General features: G+C 38.6%; 5 protein-coding genes across 5 annotated transcripts; 3 read left to right on the plus strand and 2 right to left on the minus strand.

Annotated features, from left to right (window-relative positions):
• The first annotated feature begins 5,506 nt into the window (after positions 1–5,506).
• On the plus strand, positions 5,507–5,985 carry LOC135781718 (histone H2A-like). The gene has a single exon (XM_065292313.2). It carries the CDS (start codon positions 5,507–5,509, stop codon positions 5,891–5,893), a length of 387 nt encoding a protein of 128 aa, XP_065148385.1. The 3' UTR covers positions 5,894–5,985.
• Positions 5,986–7,075: 1,090 nt separating this feature from the next.
• Positions 7,076–7,387, plus strand: LOC135780948 (histone H4). The gene has a single exon (XM_065291276.2). The coding sequence runs from the start codon at positions 7,076–7,078 to the stop codon at positions 7,385–7,387; it is 312 nt and encodes a 103-aa protein (XP_065147348.1).
• Positions 7,388–8,373: 986 nt separating this feature from the next.
• Positions 8,374–8,813, plus strand: LOC135780943 (histone H2B-like). The gene has a single exon (XM_065291270.2). The coding sequence runs from the start codon at positions 8,376–8,378 to the stop codon at positions 8,748–8,750; it is 375 nt and encodes a 124-aa protein (XP_065147342.1). The 5' UTR covers positions 8,374–8,375; the 3' UTR covers positions 8,751–8,813.
• Positions 8,814–10,756: 1,943 nt separating this feature from the next.
• On the minus strand, positions 10,757–17,018 carry LOC135780935 (uncharacterized). The gene is made up of 2 exons (XM_065291261.1): positions 16,434–17,018; positions 10,757–12,013 (listed from the first exon to the last, which is right to left on the minus strand). Exons 1-2 carry the CDS (start codon positions 17,016–17,018, stop codon positions 11,648–11,650), a joined length of 951 nt encoding a protein of 316 aa, XP_065147333.1. The 3' UTR covers positions 10,757–11,647.
• Positions 15,303–15,717, minus strand: LOC141281495 (histone H2A-like). Its single transcript, XM_073813294.1, has one exon. The coding sequence runs from the start codon at positions 15,715–15,717 to the stop codon at positions 15,331–15,333; it is 387 nt and encodes a 128-aa protein (XP_073669395.1). The 3' UTR covers positions 15,303–15,330.
• Positions 17,019–26,752: the final 9,734 nt, after the last annotated feature.

Raw genomic sequence — 26,752 nt, forward strand, 5'->3', positions numbered from 1 at the left:
AAAACATAAAACCACGTCGGCATTTGTGATTATAGAAATGACAAACAAGCACTTCTCTGCACTACACAAAACTCGCATTTGAATCGTCAGTAGTAAATTCATTAAATATGAAAACATCGGCTACTTACAGGATGTAAGTCAGCAGAACCAGAATGTAGTTGCAAAGTTGAAATTGCTCCACTTTTTAGACGAAGCCTTTATGTACACCCAGTATTGTAACTCCCCCGTGTTTAGAAAGTAGTGCTTTCTTAAATGTATAGCACACAATCGAACATTTGAGCTTTACTGTTCTGAAACAGTGATGTAAATAAAACCTAACCTCTGGTTTCTTAATGTTTACTCAATCGGAAGGCCAAACAAAGTAGTTTGCCTTTCGCAGGGGAAAACACAGTGTCTACTCGACATGGCTTCAGCAACAATACTCCAGCGCAATTGAAGGTCAGACCCTCAATCTTTGGGGGGTGTTATTCAAATGTTCAAACCAGTATGATGTCTAACTGAATGGGCGTGTTTCAACGAACCGTTTTAGGTAGGCGTGGATTAGGCTTTACTTTTAAAAAGAAGATCTATTTGGATTTGTAACTTTAATTTCAACTTAATTTCTCACTCTCAACTTCAGAATCAGGAGCCTTGTCTTACAGCCTCAGAAAAGCAAATATGCTGCATTAAGGCTGTTTTAATCCTCCTTAGCCTCAGGTTTTGAAAGTTAAATTAAGTGGCTAATGGTCATTCAATGTTAGTATTCTCCTAGTGCATGGGTGTCCAAACTAAATCCTGGAGGGCCGGTGTCCTGCAGAGTTTAACTAAAACTTCCCTCAGCATACTTGCCTGAAAGTTTCTAGTCTGCCTAAAAAGACAATAGGTGTGTTCGAGATAATGTGGCGAAATTTGCTGCTTGCAGTCGAGGAAGGAGTTGAAGATGGAGCCGTTAGGCCGGACACCTGCTGCCTGCCGTAGTGACGTGTGCCCAGGGGTTAAATTGGGATTTGTTATGTGGGGGGGCTCTGCGGGGAGGGGTACTTCGAAGGGTAACATGTTTAATACTGATGACAGCAAAGCCACAGGTGTGTTTTAATAACACGAGAACAGAAGGTCGCGAGAACACAGAACATACTTGTGAGAATTGAGATGTGTGCGATCTTCCTGCTGGTCACGTGACCTCCCCAGATTTCAACAAGCAAGTCTGCACTCGATGCATACTCGATATCAAGAACTCATCCAGGTATTTTCATGCTTCCTCTGTACTTGCGTTCTTGAGAATTGGAATTGAACTTTGAATGTTAATGATGGCGTAGAGCGAGGACACAGGGACGCAAGATCGCTGAAGAACGCATACTGAGAAAGCCTTTCTGGGAGGGGGGCCTCGAGGACCACAATTGGGAAACACTGGTCTAGGCTGTGTCTACATCGGCTTCCTTTTCACATCAGTAAACATGTGTCTTTATAAAAGTTCTGTCGCATTTTATGAAGTTTATTGAGCTGGCTATCGCGATTTTTCGGTTGGAGAGCTTCAGAAAAGGTCACTTGATTTCAATGCTCACTGGTTCTTGCATTGCATTGTGGGAATTTTATGGAACAAAATTTCCAGTGCACTGGAAGGAGTTTGCGATTGAGATTGTGCCCAGACTACTGAACAAGGAAGCTGTTGAGACAGTTTTAAAGGGGCAGCGAGTCAAAAAAATCTATTTTAACTTGATATTCTGTTATATAAGAGGTCGTCATACTTAAATGAACATCCTGCAAGCTTCAGAACAGAAAACTAAAATGTAACAGTTTTTGGCACCAAGCCAAGAAAACGGTCGGTTCAGGAATGTGCCGAAATGTGATGTCAGATTAGAATTTACACACCTCCTCCAAACCCAAAATACAACAACCAATTTTGTAGCCCCGACCACAGCTTCGCATAACACATGTGTGGGCCAGGGCCGAAGCAAACCGCACGCAGTGTCTCAAAAATAAATAAACATGTCTTTAAAGATTGCCAAATGTAACCCACATGACTTTTAAATAAATTTTTCCGGAGAGATTTTTATTTTGATGCGGTGATCTGTTATGAGTATGCATGGAAATGGAGTTTTCGTTTGTGGAAGAACACAGTTGCTATATAACCTAACATTAGGAATGCATGATTTAAGTTTGTTTTTAAAGACGTTCCAGCTCGCGTGGGGAGTGTTTGTTTACTTTGTGTACCGCGGATTCATTTGTAAAGAAGCCACGAGTCGATGCTGGATTTGCGGAGAGACTGTGATCAAAAGCACAATTAATATTGGATCTGACAGGAATAGCAAAGCAGTATACAAGGGTGAGTAAAACATGTTTATTACTACGCTTCACTATTGCTTTGTTAGAGATCGCTTGATATGTCCTGTTGTAACATCCGTGTCTAAACACGTATGTTTGAATGTTTTAATTTACTAAAAACATTAAACGAATAATAAAGGTGCAACACTTAACAATACGATTGTAATTTAACGGTAGAAATATGCAAAGTTAGTGATAAGGAAGGACTTACCAGCCGTGATTTAGATTTTAATGCCCACTTACTGTGTTGTATACGGTAATTTAGGCAAGTTGCGTTTGAACGGTCCAACACTCAACAAAGCTTTTTTTTTAACTGTGGTATGAAACTTTATGTGTATGTAAGAGCAACCTCACAAGCACAATAGAAAAATACAAAGTTATTGATAAAGATTTATCAGCCGCGGTTTAGATTCTGATGCGCGCTTACTGTGTTGTTTACGGTACTTTAGTCACGTCGAGTTTAAAGTTTTGTTTCTACTTTACTATACGTATTGTCATTTATGTGTATCATCTTTAGCACCCAGAATCTTTTGTGGCTCAAACATATATGTATTCGGCTGCTATTTTTACACATTAATGTTTTTAAAACATTTCCCCACATGTAATGACGGGGAATGAAGCCGTCCAATCATAGCAGTGGGCAATAACGTCCAGGTCTTCAATGCGGCCCGCCCCTTCAAACAAAGCTCTGGATAGCATCAAAACCATGTTACAAAATAGCCTATTACTTATTGCTTTTGAATTTTTTGAATGTAAAAACTACACGAACATCATAAGTAGACCTCAGACAACAGTATAAAACAAAATCGACAGGTCCATTGCCCCTTCAATATAAACATACTTCGCTAGACAGGAAGGGACCACAATCTACTTAATATTTAAATGTAATATTCCTTCAAATTTATGCAAGGATATGAATAATGAAAGTGTTTTCATAATATACTTTAACACGTATTTAAAAATGAAGGCAGAGAGATGCTGGTTTTGCCTGTTGTTGATGAATAATAGCTGTGAATGATCACAACACATTTAAGCAGCCATGTCAGTTGAAAATAAGTGAACAGTGTCCAAATTTGAAGTGAGTCCTTCCAGTGCCTGATCCTGCATACACGATACACTGATTCACCACCTCTGGAGCTAGGGGACAGATTGAGACAGGGTGAGTTAAATGTGTCAGGAAATAGAGAGAAACAAAATGTACAAAGCAAAGGATCCCCAGGTATCGCTAATAAGCGTCAGATTTTTTTCTCATCTTTCTCATCCTGTTCATCATGCAGCCTCTCTGCAACCAATTCATGTACATCAAACAGTTTAAATATATACTTATGCATCATCACTGTTGGACAGAAAAGTCGTATTTCCAAAACTGTTACTTTTCAGGAACGCTAACAGATGTAAAGGATGACCAATAGCCATGATTTATGACAAAAAAAATGCTCCCCTTTCTAACTAGTAACAGATGTCCAGTTATCTTTAACAAAATATTAAAAATTTCCTGCTTTAAAACATGTAAGAATTACTTCAAATATAAAAACAGCAATGCTGGGTTGTGAAATGTGTAGCAGGTGAATAGTTTATTAAAGTAAATATGTTTGTACCTATATTAAAGATTTCTAATATGGGTAATTTCTGACCCATCTATGAAAAACTGATGTAGAAATACAAAACACTGTTTTTATAAAAGTAAAAAATAAACTTACTTATTAATTTAGCTGACACTTTTATCCAAAGACAAATAAATATAATGATTTGTGAAAATAAAAAGCAAGATATTAAAACAATAACTGACATATTAAAGGACAAAATACATTTATTTTAAAGATTCAGCAAAGAAACACTCTGACGTGAAATTGTATAGGAAATGAATACAGGTCATTGTCGGGTCACTTTTGCATCAAAGGGTTAATTCATGTAATGGTACTTTATTGGCACGATAAAACAACAAAATAACTTAATGACAAACACTATGGTGGAAATAAAATAAGGTGCTGGGTGATGGATAAAGTACTAAATATAATAGATTATTTACATTATGAAATTGATTTTAAAATATGAATATTTGAAGTAACAGCTGATGTTTTTTTTTTTTCTCCCAATAGACCAATTTCGTGTTTGCAAACAGAGATGACGTTTTTTGTGGGCGGAGCCAAACTGGTTGCAGAAAGTGACTGCTCCGCAGTAGGGTTGTGAAGTGTTTTAGCATTAAACCGTGATTTTTATGGATCCGGTGTTCTGTCGAAGTCTGATTCCTTTATGTTTCCCTTTAGTGCAATGTTTCTTATAGCGTTTTAATCACATTACGTTTATTTTTTTAGATAGATAAAAAGTTTAAATGGCTTGGCTACTGATATGCATGTATGTAATGTATATGTATTGTTCTTTTTTGCTAAATCAAATATTTTTACAGTCTGAATCGCTAAAGTACATGTAAAAGCAATACTATCATGTATTATATATAATAGCGTTTATTAAATATTTCATAATTTTCCTGTTTTTTTATTATTTCTTCCTTAATAAATTATAATTGTAACATGATAAAAACGCTATAAGAAACACATGGAGAGAACAGACTTCGACAGAACACCGGACATCTTCTCTACTTATTTTCTTATTATTAAAAGATTTCCAGATGATTTCCTTGCTCCATTCTGTCCGTTTAAGGGCTTATTGTAATCATAAACACCTACGTTTATCTTCAAATGATGTCTTTGACGATGGTATTCTATAAAAATGAAAGCCATCTTTTTTGGCATTCTTATTCTGACACTTAACAGCACAACCGGACATTTTCCAGTGAGTTATCTTGCTCTTTTCACTCGTGTCTAATTCATTTCCACTGTTTTTCTGCAACCGCATTGCGCGCGCAGCTTGCAGTGACGTAACTGTGACGTCTACTCTAAATTGGTCTATAACATCTGCATCTGATCTGCTTCTTTAGGGCTGTGAAACTGTGACATGAGATTTTGTCGTTTATTTGTCATATTAATTAATATGTAATACAAACAACATCAGTAAAACAAGACAAAAGAGAAGAAAGAGGTGGGCGTTGTCTTATGGAGGGAAGTTCAGTGATTGGTTTAAACTTTCCACAGACTCTAACCAATCGGCGAGTGGCAAGGATGCGTAAATACTGAGAACAGCAGCACAGTCATTTACTTTATCTGTATCTTTTAACCAGGTAACACATTAAATTCTTCAGACGAAAATGAGCGGCAGAGGCAAAACCGGGGGCAAAACCAGAGCGAAGGCTAAGACTCGTTCATCCAGAGCCGGACTTCAGTTTCCCGTCGGCCGTGTTCACAGACTTCTTCGCAAGGGTAACTATGCAGAGCGCGTTGGTGCCGGAGCTCCAGTTTATCTCGCCGCTGTGCTCGAGTATCTTACTGCTGAGATCCTGGAGTTGGCCGGAAACGCCGCTCGTGACAACAAGAAGACTCGCATCATTCCCCGCCATTTACAGCTGGCAGTGCGTAACGACGAGGAGTTGAACAAACTCTTGGGGCGCGTGACCATCGCTCAGGGCGGTGTGTTGCCCAACATTCAGGCTGTGTTGCTGCCCAAGAAGACCGAGAAGCCCGCTAAAGCAAAGTAAACCTCGGTTTCTCCAGAATTAAAAAACGGCTCTTTTAAGAGCCACCCACTTGAGCTGTAAAGGAGTGAAATTGACATTTGGTCTCTGTTCGTTTGTGCACCACTTGAGAGAAAAGATTTAAATTGTCTGAATTTCATTGTAAAATCTAACTCCTAAGATCATGAGCGTGAATATTACATTTCAGTTATTGATTTTATTTTAATGTTAGTCTTTAACATGGGTTCATACTGAAATTATTTTTTTTTAGTTTTGGGGGTCTACAAAGTACAGTGCGGGCACATGACAATACAATGATTAACGTCAACGAATAAAATCGTTCGGTGGTTGCCGTTATACGGGTGAAGTCTTTATTTTGTCTAGCGGTTTTGTATTAATATATTTGTTGTTTTACCTCCGCAGAACGGTTAGGTATTTAATATTGAATTATTATAATTCTTTGATGCATTAAACCTGCTCGAATCGCCGCTTTAATGTGAACGAAGGATTTCGAGCGGAAAACAAGGCTTGTTCGAAAACAGGAGACGCACAGCCATTGGCCAGCTGTCTACTCTGACGTCACGCATTAGCCAATCATATGCCAGTACACCGTCGCCACCCTCTGAGCTCATGTTCGACTTGTCTTTAAAAACACCCTGCAGAGAAACAATTGCCGTTTCTCAATATACGGACATCAACATATTCATAATTCGTAAAAAATCAATTTCTGGTCATCTCGGAATTTGTTATAGAGTTAAAAATGAAATTTGAAAATCTTAAAGATCAGAAAATAATGGCAGAAGCACAGCACACAATTTTATAAGCAGGTGCTTATGTCTAAGTTTATAATATTGTATCCTATAAATGTTTATTTAATGTTTTATAGGCAAAACGATAAAAAACATTTACATCTACATAAGCAAGATTCTTAAAAGAATGCATCCCACTCATTTCATTTAATAATCACTAAGTCAAGATTTTCTAAAATAAGCAATATTAACTTTAATTTAATATTTCTGATCAGATCATTTAATAATCGATGAAAGTTAAAATTCAGCTGTAAAAAAAATGTATGTAGGCCTCCACTGTGATACGTCACAAAGCGCCGCCTTCATTTCTCTGTGTTTCCACTAGGTCCTGTAGACAACTGTAAAGTCATGTCTCACAACCCCATTTCTCTCATTCACTGTTTTGCAGACTGAAATCATGTCAGGAAGAGGCAAAGGCGGTAAAGGGCTCGGCAAAGGAGGTGCTAAGCGTCATCGCAAGGTTTTGCGTGATAACATCCAGGGAATCACCAAACCCGCCATCCGGCGTCTCGCTCGTCGTGGTGGTGTCAAGCGTATCTCCGGCCTGATCTATGAGGAGACCCGCGGTGTGTTGAAGGTGTTTTTGGAGAACGTTATTCGTGACGCCGTCACCTACACTGAACACGCCAAGAGAAAGACCGTCACCGCCATGGATGTCGTCTATGCTCTGAAGCGTCAGGGTCGCACTCTATACGGTTTTGGAGGTTAAACGCCTGAAATTCTACTCAAACCCAAACGGCTCTTTTAAGAGCCACCCACATTATCACATTAAGAGACGAAATGTACTGCCCTCCGGCCGCAGGTTATAGAACTCTGACATGGTGAAGGCCTCGTTTCAAGAAGAGCTTTGTACCATCGGCGATCTCAATCCTCAATAAGTTACAAAGCTGAACATTCACCATCTTGTGTATTGTTGTTGTTTTTGTGTATATATGTTTGTACTAGCTGCGTGTACTGTATGACAGTTTGCGAAAAAAAATTCCTGTTTACAGGACAATAAACTATCTACTCATTACTGTTTTTGTGTAAAGTATTTCATATCGAACACGTCATGTGTATATACCGCCTCAGTATAACTAGGTCAGCAATTGTTAATTTGGCGGCAATCTCAATGCGCTGGTAATTCAAATGTAATCTAAATCAGAACTTAAAGTGTGTACTTGCACGTATATTAATTTTCTTCAGTTTTTATGTGTTCACCAAAGTTTCACAAAATAGGCTTCTAACATAAGGGATAACAAACGTCACATCTTAAATAGGATAAAATTGCTTAGCAGTGCTCTTTATACTTCAAGTGTTTACATAACTAGAAATCGTGCTTGTATTCGTTTAATAAACACTTTTCCGCTAAATAAACTAAAGAGTGCCTTAAACGTCCGCTTCCTAGCTACTTCCAAATAAACTATATTTCAAAGAAATTGTATTTAAAAAAGAGCGGGAAAGTAAAACCGCAATAAAACGCATGGGTGCATTAAATTCAAACATTAGGCTGTGGGTGGGGCTACCGTTTTAGCCACTTTGATTGGCTCTTTGACGTCTTAGCCACACCAATGAAATCCATTCATGGTGTTTGTCCAATGAAGACACCCAATCAGCACCGTGAGCCTGTAGTCTTAGAAAATTAGCATATACAGAGTATAAATTCTTCTTCACCAGAGCAAATCCTTACACATTGTGTTGTTCTGACTTGAGCAATCATGCCTGAGCCAGCGAAGTCCGCACCTAAGAAGGGGTCCAAGAAGGCCGTTACTAAAACCGCCGTCAAGGGTGGTAAGAAGCGCAAGAGGTCCAGGAAGGAGAGCTATGCTATCTACGTCTACAAGGTCCTGAAGCAGGTTCATCCTGACACCGGGATTTCTTCTAAGGCCATGGGCATCATGAACTCTTTCGTCAATGATATTTTCGAGCGTATCGCCGGTGAGTCCTCTCGTCTCGCTCACTACAACAAGCGCTCCACCATCACATCGAGAGAGATCCAGACCGCCGTGCGTCTGCTGCTGCCCGGTGAACTCGCCAAACACGCCGTGTCTGAGGGAACAAAGGCCGTCACCAAGTACACCAGCTCCAAATAAAGCTTCCAGCTTTTCAACACCCAAAGGCTCTTTTAAGAGCCACCCACTTTATCAGATAAATGAGCATCCTTTCTTTTTCTTTTTTTTGAGAATTGAGGTGCTATTTTTGGTTTAACTTCCAGTATTAGGGATGTACAGTTCTTGCTTTATACATGTTTGTGGTAAGAAATGTCACATTGAGTTTCAACAAAAAAAGTTAAACAAAGCGATGCCAAAGTGTTTTTTTGCTGATTAAGTCGGCATAGCTTTCAGAATTGTCACAATTAGTTTTGACCGTAATCACTGACTTCCAAGCCTGACTGCTTTATTTCACGTGACGTAAGTGGGAAGAGCACGAGACTCAAGTAGCGCATGTAATTCTATACCAATTTGTTTTTAACATGTATTTGGGAGTGGTTTCCTGGACAGGGATTAGACTAATCCTAGACTAAAATTAATGTTAGAGCTGTCCAAACTAAAAAAAAACAACACAACTTGCACTGACATATCTTAAAATCCATCAGGCCCTTTGTTTTGCCTCAAAATGCACACAACTAATGTTTTTAGTAAGGCTTTTTGCTAAAACTAGTCATATTTCCTAATTAAACTAAGGCCTAGTCCTTTAAGCTAATCCCTGTCTGGGAAATCACCCCCATAGTGTTTACAGTAGTTTGTGCTAATAGTTGGTGTCAATAAGTGCACTATTAAGGTGCAACCTCCTACACTGTAAATTTGTTTTGTAGAAATGACAGGATTACTGGCAGCTGGTTGCCTGTAATTTACTGTAGATTTACTGTAGAAAGTAAAATGAACATGAAACATTTTCGGTCTCTTTCTTCTTCATTCAGTTACTGGCATCCAGCTTTTTTTACAGTGTATGTTAAAATGACCCGCTGTCATACAGCGAAAGAAAGCGATAGTGTTGGTGACCACTAATGTCTGATATACAGTTGTGTTATAAAATAACAGTGTAATAGTAGATTTTATTTCCTTGTTTCAAATGTATTGAAAGCATTACACATTCAATTCCAAATAAAAATAGTAAAAAAAATTGATCAAGTCATTTTTCTCTTAAAACACATCAAACTGAAGGAATTTCTTAAGATTTAACTTCAATTTAAACAATTGAATGACTAATATTTGAAATGCCCATTTTAGGGTAATTTCCTCTTCTATAAAAAGGGCAACATAATCTCTTCTGTATTCTGTTGTATTCAGTCTGATCCATGTTCCCTTGTAAATACAAACAAGGACATCTGAAACAGTAAAATCAGTTTGTTATTTTTTTATATATTTTCATATTTGGAACTACATCATGGGTTATAATTCTAAATATACTGTGAAACCATTTACAAGTCATTAATGTTTGATAGTTCTTTGTAAGACTCACCTTAGTCTTATTATTATTATTATTATTATATCAATTGTGAACAAATTTGTTTGAGATATTTGGCGATATATTAATAATGGACATCAATAAATTGTTATTAACAAAGTATTTTTAAGAAAACATAGATTTTCTAAGACAGAAATAGACAGCCATAAATATTTGCAACTGAAAACAAGACAAAAATACTAAGTAAGAAAATCATTTTTTCAGTGTGGCCAACATTCATGCTGGTAGCACAGATGAAGAGATTTGAAAATGTGGTTTCGGTATTGAACAATGCTTGTTAGGAACTAAAAAAAAAACCTGTAAGCAATGGATCAGCACTATTTCACTTTGTTTTGCTCTTGAATCTTGTTTCCTCACTGCCTTGAGCTCATAGATTTAAAACAATCATATTTCCGCAGCAAAATTATGTATACATATATATGCATGAAATGTTATTTTAGATAAGGATGTCAAAATAAAAGATTTTGGGAGACAAAGCAATAATACCCAGCGAATGGATGATGCTTCGAAGATCATGTAATATTTATTTTATTTTAATTTTGTAAGCACATTTATGAGGAATAAAGAGCATTATGGTCATGACCTTTATGGAATGATATAAACTTTGTTTACATGGTGCTGTGAACTCAAACCCATGGGTGTATTCCAGAAAGCAGGTTATGTTACTTACTCAAATAAGCGGATAACCTCTGCTTTTGGTTCCAAAAACTGAGGTAACTTTCGGGTTATGTGAGTAACCGTAGCAAAAATTTATCTGTCAATGGGGTGAGAAAATTTTACTTGAATTAAGTGTTTAAGATAAACGAAATCTTTTTTCAAAAAAAAATTTCTCACCCAATTGGAAGATAATTTTGGTTGATTTCACTTAAATTGTATATTATTTGTCTTGAAACTAGACTTATTTACTTAGGTCATAATAACAAAATTCTATTTTTTTACAGTTTTTCTGAATTGCTTAAAAACTTAACCCCAATCTTTTAACCAAATTCATAGTGGCCCTAAACCCATATATGTCCAATCATGCGCTCTTTTTGCAAAACTCGAAACAAACTTCTCCCTAAAACACACATTTTACACGGCAATGAACTTGTTTACAAATGCTAAACACAGGCAAAAGTTGAACAAAAGTACAACAGTTTTCATCAAGCAAATACAACAACTCAAAATTGTACACACTTTTTCTATTGATTTTTTTTAGATTGTGTGGATTGGAAACAGTCTGAGAGGCAGATGAAGAGTATGAGGAAGAGCAGGACATGTGACAATTCTGATAGATGTGCTAACCTAACAAAAACACAGTAAAAAGACATTCTGTCACTGCTTTTGATATATTTTACGACTCAGAATACACATTTACCTACATGTTTGAGATAAGCAGAAACTGTAACCTTAATAAAGAAACATTTAAACCAAAGCAAGAGAACTTGCTTTAACTCTTTAAACAAAACTGGATGCTCATTTATCTGATGAAGTGGGTGGCTCTTAAAAGAGCCTTTGGGTGTTGAAAAGCTGGACTGAAGCTTTATTTGGAGCTGGTGTACTTGGTGACAGCCTTTGTTCCCTCAGACACGGCGTGTTTGGCGAGTTCACCAGGCAGCAGCAGACGCACGGCGGTCTGGATCTCTCTCGATGTGATGGTGGAGCGCTTGTTGTAGTGAGCGAGACGAGAGGACTCACCGGCGATACGCTCGAAAATATCATTGACGAAAGAGTTCATGATGCCCATGGCCTTAGAGGAAATCCCGGTGTCGGGATGAACCTGCTTCAGGACCTTGTAGACGTAGATAGCATAGCTCTCCTTCCTGGACCTCTTGCGCTTCTTACCGCCCTTGACGGCGGTTTTAGTAACGGCCTTCTTGGACCCCTTCTTAGGTGCGGACTTCGCTGGCTCAGGCATGATTTTTCAAGACAGAACAACAGAGCGTGTAAGCATCTGCTTTGGTGAAGAAGTATTTATTCTCTGTCCATGCTAATTTTCTAAGACTACAGGCTCACTGTGCTGATTGGGTGTCTTCATTGGACAAACACCATGAATGGATTTCATTGGTATGCCTAAGACGTCAGAGAGCCAATCAAAGTGGCTAAAACGGCAGCCCCACCCATAGCCTAATGTTTGAATTTAATGCACCCATGGATTTTATTGCGGTTTTACTTTCCCGCTCTTTTTAAAATACAATTTCTCTGAAATATAGTTTCCTTTGGTAATTGAAAACGCAAATTTAAGGCACTCTTTAGTTATTTATTTGGCAGAAGAAAAAAAAGTTTATTAAACGAATATGAGCAGAATCTCTACTTACGCAAGCACGTAAAAGCAATACTAACATTAAGAACATTGAGTTTTCAATGTTCAATAAATCTTCTGAATAAAACAATAACATTAACAATTAAAACAAACCAAGCCAGATGCTCATTTGATAAACTGGCATGAATTTTTTTTTATGTTTATTTACACATTTTTATATACGTAAAAACTCTAAAAATTAAAGCAAAGCGTTACGAGACCACTTATGTCGTTTATTGCTTGATTTCGCAGAGTTCAAACACTATTTACAGAAACACAACACTGCATTACTGCATAGATTTCGTCTCTTAATGTGATAATATGGGTGGCTCTTAAAAGAGCCGTTTGAGTTTGCGTGATTTAATCATTTAACCTCCGAAACCGTACAGAGTGCGACCCTGACGCTTCAGAGCATAGACGACATCCATGGCGGTGACGGTCTTTCTCTTGGCGTGTTCAGTGTAGGTAACGGCATCACGAATAACGTTCTCCAAAAACACCTTCAACACACCGCGGGTCTCCTCATAGATCAGACCGGAGATACGCTTGACACCACCACGACGAGCGAGACGCCGGATGGCGGGTTTGGTGATTCCCTGGATGTTATCACGCAAGACCTTGCGATGACGCTTAGCGCCTCCTTTGCCGAGTCCTTTACCACCTTTACCTCTTCCTGACATGATTTCAATCTGACGCACAGTAAAACAAACGAGCAGGGAAGCAGGACTTTACAGTTGCCTACAGGACCTAGTGGAAACACACAAGAAATAAAGGCGGCGCTTGTAGCCGCGAGCGCCCTCCGTTGTATTATTGTATTATTGAAGCTGGATTTGAACTTTTATCAATCTGTTCACATATTCATCTTTTTAAAAAGTTAATATTGTAAACTACACAAAGCACACAGCTCTATTTGCTGAAAGTTAAATGTGTGATAATAAAGTAATGAGTGAAATAAAGAGGCATTCTTTCAATAAACGGTGATTTAAGTGCAGGTTTTATTCATGTAAAGCAATGTTCTTTGTAAAAATGTATGAGCATTTATGGGGGCGGTTTCACGGACAGGGATTAGACTAACATTACTCCTAGACAAAAATAAATGTAAGAGCTGTCCAAACTGAAAACAACTTGCATTGACATATCTTAAAATACATCATTGCCCTTTGTTTTGCCTCAAAATGTAAACAAGTAATGTGGTTATGCCTATAAATAGTTATATTTCCTAATTAAACTAAAGTATAGTCCTGTTTTAAGATAATCCATGTCCGGTAAACCACTCCACAAGGTACGACATTTTAAACAGTGAAGCCGTAAACAGCGAATTATTATAAGTGTGCTCTGTAAAATTAGGGGGTGGTTTCCCAGACAGGGATTATTTTATAACAGGACTAGGCCTTGGATTAATTATGAAATATAACATTTTTGAGCGAACATGCCTTCATAAAAAACATTACTTGTGTGCATTTTGAGGCAAAACAAATGGTATTGATGCATTTTAAGATATGTCAATGCAAGTGGTTTTCAGTTTGGACAGCTCTTACATTTACTTTTGTCTAGGACTAGTCTAATCCCTGCCGGAAAACCGCCCCTAGATGTTCAGCAAAATGCCCATTATCACGTCCCAAGCCCGTCTTAAAAAGACAATTTGAAATTGTTCATCCTTTCACTACGCGTTTTGATAGAAAAAAATGTATTAACAATTTGAACAAGTCCTTAAAATAATACAAGAAACTTTTCACTGGGAAATTCTCATTCAGTGGAATTGTGGAGGCTCTTAAAAGAGCCTTTGTGTTGATGCGGGTGACGTTGAGTTTAAGCGCGCTCTCCCCGAATGCGGCGGGCCAGCTGGATGTCTTTGGGCATGATGGTGACCCTCTTGGCGTGGATGGCGCACAGATTTGTGTCCTCAAACAGGCCGACCAAATAAGCTTCGCTGGACTCCTGCAGGGCCATGACGGCAGAGCTCTGGAAGCGCAGATCAGTCTTGAAGTCCTGGGCGATTTCTCTCACCAGACGTTGGAAAGGCAGCTTACGGATCAACAGCTCAGTGGACTTCTGGTAGCGGCGGATTTCTCTCAGCGCTACGGTACCGGGCCTATAACGATGAGGCTTCTTCACACCGCCAGTAGCTGGGGCGCTCTTACGGGCAGCTTTAGTAGCGAGCTGCTTCCTGGGCGCTTTGCCTCCGGTGGATTTACGAGCGGTCTGCTTTGTTCTTGCCATGATTACAAAGAAACTCTTTGACTTTCGACGCAGAAATACACAGCGTTTCTCTGCAGGCTGCTTTTAAAGACAAGTCGATCATGAGCTCAGAGGGTGGCGATGGTGTACTGATATATGATTGGCTAATGCGTGACGTCAGAGTAGACAGCTGGCCAATGGCGGTGCAATTTAACTTTTCAAACAGGCGGTGTTTCCCGCTTGAAATACTCCCGTTTAAAAGCAGTTCTCAAAGCTGTATTGTCATGTCATACAAATGTATTAGAATGGTAAAATATTAACTTAATGTAAAGATTAATTGTAAGGAAACAATTTTATATAAAGAGCATTAAAAAATATTAAGACATCACAAGTACGACAGCATCCAAAGAGGCCATCACCGGACGATAGTAGAGTAGTTATAATATAGGTATAATTTGACGTTAATAATTTGTTTTACGTCATGTTCTATCAATGTATGTGAATCTTAGAAGCATTAATGTTGTGGGCAATTCGGAGCCTTAAATATTCTGAAGACAGTACTACAAGCTATTAACTTCAGTTTAGTACCCTGTTAAATAAAGACATTACAGTGAAACCATTTATAAAATTAAATGTCAAAAGGGTCCACTGTGCATAAACAGTTCAAGTACAAAGATAACTCTTTTATAGCTCAAGTGGGTGGCTCTTAAAAGAGCCTTTTGTTTAGTTCTGGAGAACCGGATAGTTTACTTCGCCTTAGCGGGTTTCTCGGTCTTCTTTGGCAGCAACACAGCCTGAATGTTGGGCAACACACCGCCCTGAGCGATGGTCACGCGACCCAAGAGTTTGTTCAACTCCTCGTCGTTACGCACTGCCAGCTGTAAATGGCGGGGAATGATGCGAGTCTTCTTGTTGTCACGAGCGGCGTTTCCGGCCAACTCCAGGATCTCAGCAGTAAGATACTCGAGCACAGCGGCGAGATAAACTGGAGCTCCAGCACCAACGCGCTCTGCATAGTTACCCTTGCGAAGAAGTCTGTGAACACGGCCGACGGGAAACTGAAGCCCGGCTCTGGATGAACGAGTCTTAGCCTTCGCTCTGGTTTTACCACCGGTTTTGCCTCTGCCGCTCATTTTCGTCTGAAGAATTCGCTGCTTTTGCGATTAAAGACACAGATTATGAAGCTTGGCGCGCTGCTGTTTTCAGTATTTAAGAACGCTTGCCACTCGCCGATTGGTTAGAGTCTGCGGAAAGTTTAAACCAATCACTGAACTTCCCTCCAAATAACAACACCCACCCTTTCTTCTGCCTTCCTTTACTGATATTGTTTGTATTACAGATAAATGAGTATATGACAAATAAACGACAAAATCTTAAAGTTCATGTCACAGTTTCACAGCCCTACAGAAGCAGATCAGATGCAGATTTTACAGGAAGAAGACAGACACACATCAGCTTATGTTTATATAAAATTTATTCATGAGTCACACATTCGCAAACTGCAGCTCTTATCTGTACACTGCTTTTATTTAAACTGCCTCTGGTTGAAATGAACATTTATATACTTCAAATGTTCATATTTCAAAGTCAATTTTATTATATTTAGTAATAATCCATCACCCACCACCTTTAATTCCACCTTAATGTTTATTGTTGTGCTATTTTCTTGTTTTAATGAATATGCTTTGAGCAAACAATGTGCCATAAGTATTAAAATATATTTTGCGCTTTTGGTCCAAAGTCACAGATAAACCTGAAACACTGCTCTTTAGTGAACTGATGGGTGGCTCTTAAAAGAGCCTTTTTATTAAAATAATTTTGTAAAGTGGATTTACTTCTTTTTGGGCGCTGTCTTTTTAGGCTTAGCTGCTTTGGGCTTTGTCGTCTTGGGTTTAGCAGCCTTTGCTTTTTTGGGGCTCTTCGCTGCTTTCTTAGGAGCCGCTGGCTTCTTTGCTTTCTTGGGGCTCTTTGTTGCCTTTTTAGCGGCGCTGGCAGCTGGTTTCTTCGCTTTCTTGGGTGATTTCTTAGCGGCGGTCTTCTTTGTCGCTGCAGTCTTGGGCTTCTTGGCAGCGGCGGGCTTCTTTGCTTTAGGAGCGGCTTTCTTCGCAGGTTTCTTCTTGGTCTCTGCTTGCTGCTTGTTCAGTTTAAAAGACCCGGAAGCGCCGGTCCCTTTAGTCTGGACCAGAGTGCCTTTAGTCACCAGGTTCTTGATGGCGATCTTGACGCGGGCGTTTTTCTTTTCCACGTCGTAGCCACCGGCGGCGAGCGCTTTCTTCAGGGCGGCGAGAGAGACGCCGTTCCTCTCCTTGGAAGCCGAGACAGCTTTGACGATGAGGTCACCCACACTTGGTCCCGTTTTCTTGGCTTTGGCAGCGGATTTCTTCTTGGGTGCTTTGGCCGGTGGGACGGCAGCAGCTGGAGCGGTTTCAGCCATTTCTTTACGCGAATGTTTTTTCACACAGTAAACAAAAGATCAGTTAATGAAGAGCAGCAGAGCGCGCGGCGCTTTTATTCACCACATGAGAACCGTATAGACTCAACCTCTCCGACTCAGTGTCTGTGCTCCTCCACGAGCTGATGTGTGTGTTTTCTCCTCTAACATTTACAACAAAACCGCAGTGATAAAACACTTTGGCACGATGGAAACAACGTAGACACAGAGCAGAGGTCCAGAGCTAAACATTGAAACTAAAAAACAAGACGATTCAAAGTTTATTTTAGCATCTTTAGATCAAATCCACAACCAGCGTCAGCCACAAGATAAAGCCGCGTATGATTTTCATGTGTTTTTTCTTCCAAACAGTTTGTGAAAGACTAAAAGTGTCTTCACTGTTTTTAACACACACTTGGAAAATTACTTAAATTAAGTGAACATCGTTGAAGGATATGTAAAGTCTTACAAATTGCTGTTATTCTGAACTTCTCGAAGCACACGCGCCATCCATGCTTCCTGTCATTTGTGTTTGTCATGCAATGCGCAACCCCAGATTTTTTTTATTTAAATGATATATAATATATTATATAATTGTAATTTAATTTAAATGTTTGAATTTATTTTATAATACACATTTGCTATTATATTCACAGTGACAGAACAGTGAAATTAAGATTAATGAAAAGTCCACCAGTTTGCAAACCACAAACATATGCATTTAAACATTTCCCCTTCACTGATAACTATAAATATAAAACAGTAAATATAAAAATAGTAAAAAGTAGTGCCATCATAATTCAAAATATTTTTAAGTGTGGTTTAAAGCAGACACTTCTGGTTTTAGGAAATCTATATAGAGTTGACTTCTCTGCTTGAAGAAATAACTTTTTGCTGTCTACTGGGACATTGTTGTGTTTTAAAGTCACCCTGTAGTCACCAAGTTAAAACTCATCTTTGAGCATCATAATAGCATATAAAAGTTTTACCTGTCACAGTGATTTCCTTATGTGATTCCTTACCTTAGTCCCCGCCTCTACTTAATGGCACTGCTCGGACCATACATTTGTAAATAGATGCTATGTTCGTGTTAACAGGTTAGATCATTTACACCAGGCTTGTGCACAATTCAGAATTTCAGAATTGGCCTCCATTCAATTCATGAATTTGAATTTGAATTGACTCCACCCTACAGGAAGTTGAATTGGAATTGGAATGACAGGAAGTGGAATTAAATTCATGGCAATTCAAAGAAATTCCTGTCACACAACAGAAAGAATCTCACAGACATTCATTGTTAGGAAGGTTAAATGTAATTGCTTCCTGCTATAAGTTACCCATTATAAATGTGGTTTGGATTACTTTATTTGGATTACTTTATCAAAGCAAAGCAATTTCCTTTTAATTTGATTAGTAACTAATTAAAATACACATTTTAACTCAGTAATACAACTAAATACAATTTGTGTGTTGCTATATATGTATGTATACTGCTGTCTACATAAAAAAAATGCCTTTAAGGACAAGAAAGTGAAATCTGTAATTTAATAACATAATTTCATTACATGTAACTAGTCACTCCTCAACTCTGCATACATTTTGATCTAAAATATAGATAATGATCAAATTCTTGAAAAAAATTACCCCCTCAATGTTGTTTAATTCGGTTTGTTCCAATGTTATTTTCATTTCTAAATAATCCAATAATACAAAGTAATTTTAAATGTAGTTATCATTTATTTCAAAGCAAAACTCACTGAGCATGTTTTATCATTGAGCAGTGGCGACCGGTGACTTTTTTTTGAGGGTGCTCGAAGCGAAGTTTGTCACAACATGTATGTAGCCCATCATGTCTGTGGTTTGTAATTTCAAAATATGTATTCGGCAAGTCAGGTGAACCTATGGGCATCATGTGTCTTGTCAAAATAAGTGCCTGCTGCAGAGGCGTCTAAAAGGTTTATGATAAAAGAGATGTTCGCATTTGCCAGATACTTGCATAATCTCATGCGTAATCAGAGTTTAGTGTTAAGTGAGTGTCTTGTGTGTATTTTGTGAACGTGAGCGTCTCTTTTATCATAAACGGTTTTGACTCATGTGCAGCAGGCACTTATTTTGACAAAACACGTGATGCACATGGTTCACATGACGCAACAAACACATATTTTGAAAACACTAGCAACACAGGAGACACTCCGAACACATATTTTGAATTAGCGACCCTCGGATGAGCAGTTACGAGCCGCCACTGCTAACCAACGTATCAACAGACCTTCAGTAAGCATTCAGTTGACTATAAGTAGCAACTCAGGATTATTTCAAATTAACTTCAGGCAGGGGCAGACTGCTCTTCACCAATACACCAGTCCACCTGAAAGCATTCCATGTCTTCAAATTTTGTTAAACGGCTCTCAAGTGAGGATTGTAGAGTTGACAAGTGGCGGCTGGTCAGGGGGCACTGGGGCGTGCCCCCCCCCAAAGATGGCGAGAGAAGAAAACTATTTTAACATGTTACAAAAAAGTTGAATAAATAATGCAATACAAAATAAAATCGTTTAGTTATATTAGTTCAATGTTAGTCATGTTATCATTTATAAAAAAAAAACTGAGTTTGTTGTGGGTGCGTCATGTTTGTGTGTCTGGGGCGCACCCCAAACGAGTGTCTATGTAGGTCAATAAAAAGAGTAAAAACATGTGACCTGAGGCTGAGCTCTAATTGGCTGGTTTCGTACCTTAGTTCATTACTGTCTTCGTATGTGAGGTAATCTTGCTTATGTTGGGAGTGAAGGCAGTGCATATGTCATTGCACATGACATCCTATTTTTAAAGTTGATGCATGTTTCTTTCAATGCTGACATTAAAATAATAATAGTTATTTACTGTTTAAACATTTTGGAGATTTGTGTGTGTATTCTTGGGCACATTTACTTAACATAAATTAACATAATTTACAAGTCTATCCTGTTCTTTTAAAGGGAAGCAAATAAAATGAATATTAAGTGTCTACACTTAAACAGTTTTAAGTGTAGACACTTAAAACTGAAGAAATGTCTTAAGATTTAACTTCACTTAAAACTACTTAATTATTAATATTACGTTGCATAACCACAATTGTTGTATGATAACTGCTGCACATCTGTGTCAAATCAAGTCAACCAACTTCTGGCACCCAGAAACAGGCATTTCAACCCAAGATCCACAGTTCCTGTAATTTTTTAGGTCAGAAAAATGTCACCCCACAAGTTTTCAACGGGTAGAGAACAGGGGATTCAGCTGGCCACTCCATAGCCTCAATCCTTTTTGTCTGGACCCAGATTTTGCCTCCTTGCTTGTGAGTTTGGGTTTGAAACACCCATTTTAGGGGCATTTCCTCTTCGGCAAAGGGCAACATAATCTCTTTAGGTATTCAGATGTATTCAAACTGATCCATGTTCCCTTCTATACGATAAATAGGCCCAAAAACGGTTATATGAAAAACATCCCAATACCATGATTTTTGCACCACCATGTTTAACTGTCTTACCCGAGAGTCACCTGAGGTTTTGTTGATAACCACTTGACCCGGAAATAAAAATTTTATTCTCATCAGGCCATAAAATGTTACGCCATGTTTCTTTGGGTCAGTTGATGTTTTGATGCGATTCTGCTCATACCTTTTTTTTTCAACAATATTGGTGCTTTACGGGGGCTTAGCTTCGATCAGATGTCTTCTGACTGTCACTGTACTTACAGATCATTTTAGATCATCTTTGATTGATCTGTCTAGAGGTGATGAAAGGCTGAATCTTGGCCATCCTGACTATTCTTCAATCTGTATTAACTGTAGTTGCTTGTTTTCTTCCATGTGCTTTGGGTTTTTGTTGCCATTTTAAAGCATTTGAGATCATTTAAGCTGAGCAACGAAGCAGATCTCGCCTCCCATTAACCATTAACAAAATATTCTTTTTTCCTACAATGGTAGTTAATGGGTTGTGAGATCTGCTTTGTTACAAACATTCTTCTAAATATCTTTGTGTTCTGCAGAACATAGAAAGATATACAGGTTTAAAACATGAGGGTAAATGACAGAATTTTCATTTTTTTGGTTGAACACTTTACAAAAAGGTTCATTAGCTAACATTAGAAATAATAATGAACTGCATTTATAAAGCATTTTTTTTTTACCTTTGTTAATGTTAATTTAAACATTTACTAATACATTATTCAATTCTTGTAACATTAGGTAATGCACTGTGAACTAACATGAACAGCTGTATTTTTATTATAACAAAGTTTAATAAATACAGTAACAAATGTACTGCTCATGGTTAGTTCATGCTAATACATTAACTAATCTTAACAAATGAGACCTTATTGTAAAGTATTACCCCTTTATGTAATAATTCCTTATTTGGTAATTGCTATTTTAGTTTGGTTAACAGATCTTAACTTGTTAAAAAAGTGCTTAATCAGAACATGCTTCTTATTTGCTTATGTCCACAAGTAATGTGTTCTTGTACGTGATTAAAACATTTTATGGACGTTCAGGTCTGACTGGATCGATTTTGAACCTTTGTGAAGTTGTGTTAAACCTTAAGACAATTGATTGCTTTTCACAATGTTACACAATGGGTGTGTGATTATTTTATATGCGGGCTTAAAGGGACACTTCACCAATTTGCACTAAGCTTTGAAACGTTAGAAGCCCAGTCATGTTTTTGAATGGTCGTTCATCAATCCCTCAGTTTCCTCTGAGATGGGAGAAATACAGATTTCAGGATTGCACTGCCTTCTTTCAATGATGCAAAATTAAGATTTTTACATCATTGAAAGAAGGAAGTGCTATATCTTGGTTGATGGTGTAAGACTACAAACACTCATTCCTCATTTTTTCCGGGGGTGGGGGGGCTATGGGTGGGACCCACTCACACCACAGACCTTTTAGATCAGTGGGTGGGGCTTACAAGAATGCCATCTTTATGCTAAGCTAAGCTAACAGACGATGTGGAGCGAGACAGACTTCATGTTACAATAATAGCGGAAGGTAATGGATATGATATGGAGGGTGATTTCGCAAGCGTGATGCTCTAATCCGCTGTTTGTGGCACCTTTATAAGCCACAATACAGCAAAGAACTGAGGCAGATGGAGGAACAGAAGCCCGAGGAGTAGGCTGGAGCCTGGGCTTCGGCTGCGTAGAGAAGCCCGGACTGGCTCGAGCTTGGACGGACTAGTAGTACCTGTACTCTCTCTGTGCTCCTGCTGTACGAAATTTCTGCATCAGATCAGGATATGGACGTTTGTTTGGTGAATGGTCCCGGGAAGAGAGGTTCTTCGCATACGGGCGTTTTTGTTTCACAGAAGCGTTTCGGCTCACTTGCACAGGCGCTGAGCCGGCGCACCTGTGCAGTATACATATTGTGAGGTGGACGCGTTTGTGTGCAGGGTGTGGCATTTTCTTCTTTGTGATTACTTACACGTTTGGCCAAGCACTCTCAAAAATAAACAAGAAACTGAGTGAAGCCTGCTCCTACGACACAATTAGTTTGTGTGGTGAACCAACCACCCAAGCTTTGTATATGGACAGCGGCGTCCTGGGTACATATTCTAGAATCCTAAATTAAAAGCGACAGCTAAAGCCGGCAGGGATAAACCGAGTGGAGTTCTGGATTAGTGGGAGTGGCTTGCAGAGCTTTGCATTGTGGTGCATTGTGGGAGTTGTAGTTTTCCATACAAATGCACCCTAAAGTCATGTTCTGTCTTTTCTCAGTCAAATAGGCACTAAATTCTAAATGTAGTTTACGTTTCAACTACAAATATGACCCACTTTCAATTAAGATGAATGTTTCTACCGGTGAAATGGCCCTTAAATATACATTTAAACTATGCAGCAACACATTTAAACATCCAGAAGACTGCGCATTTAGACGTACAGGGACGTGCAAAAAAGATGTGGAGTTCACAGCCAGATGACGTCCGCTCAACTATCATTTTGGATATATTTTTCAACCGTGACGGGACGTGACGAAGGGATGTATTTTTAACGGCCATCTAATGTCCAAATGTTTGCTGGGTTAGACCGCAGAGGATTAAAATCAGTGCTGATGTTGTAGATTTGACAACGCTCCTGAAAACAATCAGAAAATTCATGCCTCAATGAAATAACAATGCATTAAAGCTACACTGTGTAAATTCTACTCCCATCTAGCGGCGAAATTCTATATTACAAGTTACCAACTGAACAAAACTTTCTAGCCCCCCCCCCATTCCGATCTCATTTCAACTCCTACTGCGGCTGTTTCATGTCAAGATTAATATGGCTTCCTCCAGTACAGCAGGTGGCGCTATGCACCTTTACAGTTGGTTTGCAATCCACCAGTAAACCCACAAAAGAAGAAGAATTACTGAAATTAGCTCTGTAGCTACATCAGGCACGTTACATTCGCTTTGCGTCAATTAGTAGCTACGGTTACACCTTAAAAAATAGACAATTGTTAAAAAATGGATTTAGCTAACCTGTTAGTATCTCCATCGTTTATATGTAGCAATTTATAGCTGTTGCCAGTCGACTGCGTGATGTAAGTTGTCTGCCCGGGAAATCACGACACATATGATCACGTTATGGTCTAAATGTCACGCAACAACATTTTCAACTTTTCATTGTAAAATACACACAGTATTCTTCATCATTTTGTGTAAAAAGCTTAAAACTTACATAAGTACTATTAATACTTTGCTACCTAAAAAGCCTATCTGATCATATGTATTGTATTTTATTTCTTTAGAGACTTGTGGATGGAATGAGCCTGCGAGAGCACATGGACCTCACCACACAGTTGCTACAGAGAAAGCCAGGTCTGGTGTTTGATGCATTAATTGATTATGTATCAGCGCAGACATGGCGTCCCCCCACCTGTGACAGGGATGTCTTGGTGTACCTGTACACACTGCAGAGACATGCCAACCGATCGGGAGAGAAAATGCCGTGGACAAAACCCAGCCACATGCATGAGCCTTCTGCCTCACTTCACACCGTATTGCCTAGATGAAGGTTTTCTCCGGATTCACAGGCAGTACAGGGAGGACATCACAGCATTAGGCCAGGTGATGATAATAGAGAATTCAGATATGCAGCCTACAGACATTTCATTTTCTGGGTCTCTATGGCAGGGTAATAGAAGAGTGATTCCAAGTTGGTGTGTTTAAAAAATCAGGGACAAATTCCCTGACCCTCAGGGACAGTACACCGGGTTCATCCCTGGAATTTAGTTTCCTATGTTGTGTTATTGTAAGTAGTTTTGTATTATTAGTGTTTTTGTACTGTCTGTTGCTATTTAAATTTTATTTAAATAATTTTCCATCATTGATCTTTAATAAAAATATTTTTTTATAATTGATGAGACACTGTTCATGCTGTATTTCTTATGCATTACATCCACAAACTTATATATTAAAAAAAGGAAATGTAGTAATTTACCATTTTGAAACACCAAATTACAGAAACATGGTCAAATATTATTTACAGTATACATTTATTTACAGAAATTATGAAATTTACACCAATTTACACATGAAACCTTTTTTAATGGTGCCTTTGAAGCAACATTGACCAGCAATAGGGATCATTGTAAACTTGCAGTCTCCTGGAAAGCGGATCCTGTGGAAAACATGCAGAGTCATTAGACATAAACACCATTTTATATATTGTTATTAATTTGTATAGTGCTGCCTAGACTGAGTTACAGGCAAAGGCAATAAGGTACAATAAAAGCATGCATATGTGCATCACATACCAAGGCCTCTGCTAACTTGTGTCCGCAACAGCTCTGATAGGGGTGCAGGTATAGGGGGGACAACACCAAGAAGTCTTGGGTCGTTGGGCCGAAGGCTTCTCCTTCGAGGTATCCCAACTCCACTTGTGAGTCTCTTGTTTAAAAATTTTCTCTGCAGTTCTGATATGTATTCATATGTTTTCTCAGATTTCAGGGCATACAAGCTGTACTGTCTTGCATGTTTGTTGTAAAGTCTTCGGAAACTGTAATGGCACAAAGGTAAATTATTAGAGGTCAATTTATTACTCATTAAAACAACTGACAAACTTGTGAGCACATATCAATCCCAGACCACTGTGTGCCTGTGGGTTTACTTTACAAGACAAGACTGCATGTAATAAACTTACATTTGTTTGCCCTCAGATGTAGTACTTGTTGGTCTGATATTTATGGACATCCTTCAGCCAACGCTTGTTGAAAACGATGTCCACTAATGCTTTGTGAGACTTGGAATCTCTCTGGATCCACTGCTTCCCAAGAACTTCTCCCAGATCGCTGTGTTGGCAGCTTCCCATTTGCCATGTGTGAACGTTGCAGACATGGTGACAAATGCCAATCCAAAGTGCCTGTGCAAAAAAAAGACAATATATAAAATTAAAATGTAATACTGAAAAAGGTCACCACAGTACATCATGCTTCCAAGAAACTGCTCTTTGGTATCAGCAGTCTTGCAACACCACCAAAAATGGTTGACGATGTCCTTCAACCAGTGTAGGAGAATGGACTGTCCTTTCACCTTCGCTGCCTTTGGGAAATAAAAACAAAATACTGAGGTATTCCTTTTCAAAAATAGTCCATGAAGAGCTAAGAAAAAGCATATTTCATCCCAATAGTAGACTATAGCCAATGATTCCAATGAGTCTCTGAAACTGAAGTTTTACATGTTGTATTTAAAGGCGCAGTGTGTAATTTTTAGAAGGATCTCTTGACCGAAATGCAAAATATATACAAAACTATATTATCAGGGGTGTATAAAGACCTTTTTATAATGAAGCGTTATGTTTTTATTACCTTAGAATAAGATGTTTTTATCTACATACACCGAGCGTTCCCCTACATGGAAGTTGCCATTTTGTGCTGCCATGTTTCTACAGAAGCCCTTAATGGACAAACTTTGTTTACTTTTCTGGTGGCGGCTGTGCGTTTCAAAAGTGAGGGGTGAGCATTGGACTGAGCCGTTGGTTGCAATTTTCAACCTCACCACTAGAAGCCGCTAAAATGTACACACTGCACCTTTAATAATAATAACAACAACAATAATAACAACAAGAACATGATTTTCAATAGTGCCTTTAAATGTACATCTCAAGAACATTTGTATTTGGCAAGAAGACATTTAATGTCCAAGAAATAAATTGTGAAAACACACCTAATGTATAGTCTATTTAGAGGAGCTGTATAGAGTAACGTGACCCAGTCATTGCACTTACAGCAGCAAGTTTCTTGGCCAGATTCTTGGCACCGTGCCACATGTCCAGACTGTGATGAATCCCAAGGTCCTTGTATTTGCCTTTGTCTGGGTCTGTGAATTTGGAAATCATCGCATTTCAAAACATCTTTTTTTGCAATATTACTATTCAATCATATTAACAGAGGAGCACTTACTCATAAGGCTCCAATCTGGATATGTGCATCTGTGCAGATCTCCACCAGCTTTATCTGTTTGGAAAGCTTGTCTACAGTCTGGATAAATGCCTCCTTCTCCATTATGTTGGAGTTCCACGGTGGCTGCCGCTTGTCTATTGTGGCTACATGAATTATTTCCTTGGTGTCAAGCTCCATTTTAGTGTAGCTGCAGTACTGGGCACAATGCCCTGGTGAATCATTTCTGCCATCCCCTGTAAAAACAACAGGCATATATCGTAGTAAGGTTATATATAAAAATATGTCATTGACACATGCATTTAAAATTTTAAAATACACACCTAGC

Source organism: Paramisgurnus dabryanus, chromosome 23, assembly GCF_030506205.2.
Source record: "Paramisgurnus dabryanus chromosome 23, PD_genome_1.1, whole genome shotgun sequence".
NCBI lineage: Eukaryota > Metazoa > Chordata > Actinopteri > Cypriniformes > Cobitidae > Paramisgurnus > Paramisgurnus dabryanus.

Coding starts and splice junctions, on each gene's coding strand:
- LOC135781718 (XM_065292313.2), top strand. CDS start 5,507: ATGAGCGGCAGAGGCAAAACCGGGGGCAAAACCAGAGCGAAGGCTAAG.
- LOC135780948 (XM_065291276.2), top strand. CDS start 7,076: ATGTCAGGAAGAGGCAAAGGCGGTAAAGGGCTCGGCAAAGGAGGTGCT.
- LOC135780943 (XM_065291270.2), top strand. CDS start 8,376: ATGCCTGAGCCAGCGAAGTCCGCACCTAAGAAGGGGTCCAAGAAGGCC.
- LOC141281495 (XM_073813294.1), bottom strand. CDS start 15,717: ATGAGCGGCAGAGGCAAAACCGGTGGTAAAACCAGAGCGAAGGCTAAG.
- LOC135780935 (XM_065291261.1), bottom strand. CDS start 17,018: ATGGCTGAAACCGCTCCAGCTGCTGCCGTCCCACCGGCCAAAGCACCC. Junction 12,014..16,433: donor CAGCTAAGCCTAAAAAGACA/GCGCCCAAAAAG, acceptor ATCATGCCTGAG/CCAGCGAAGTCCGCACCTAA.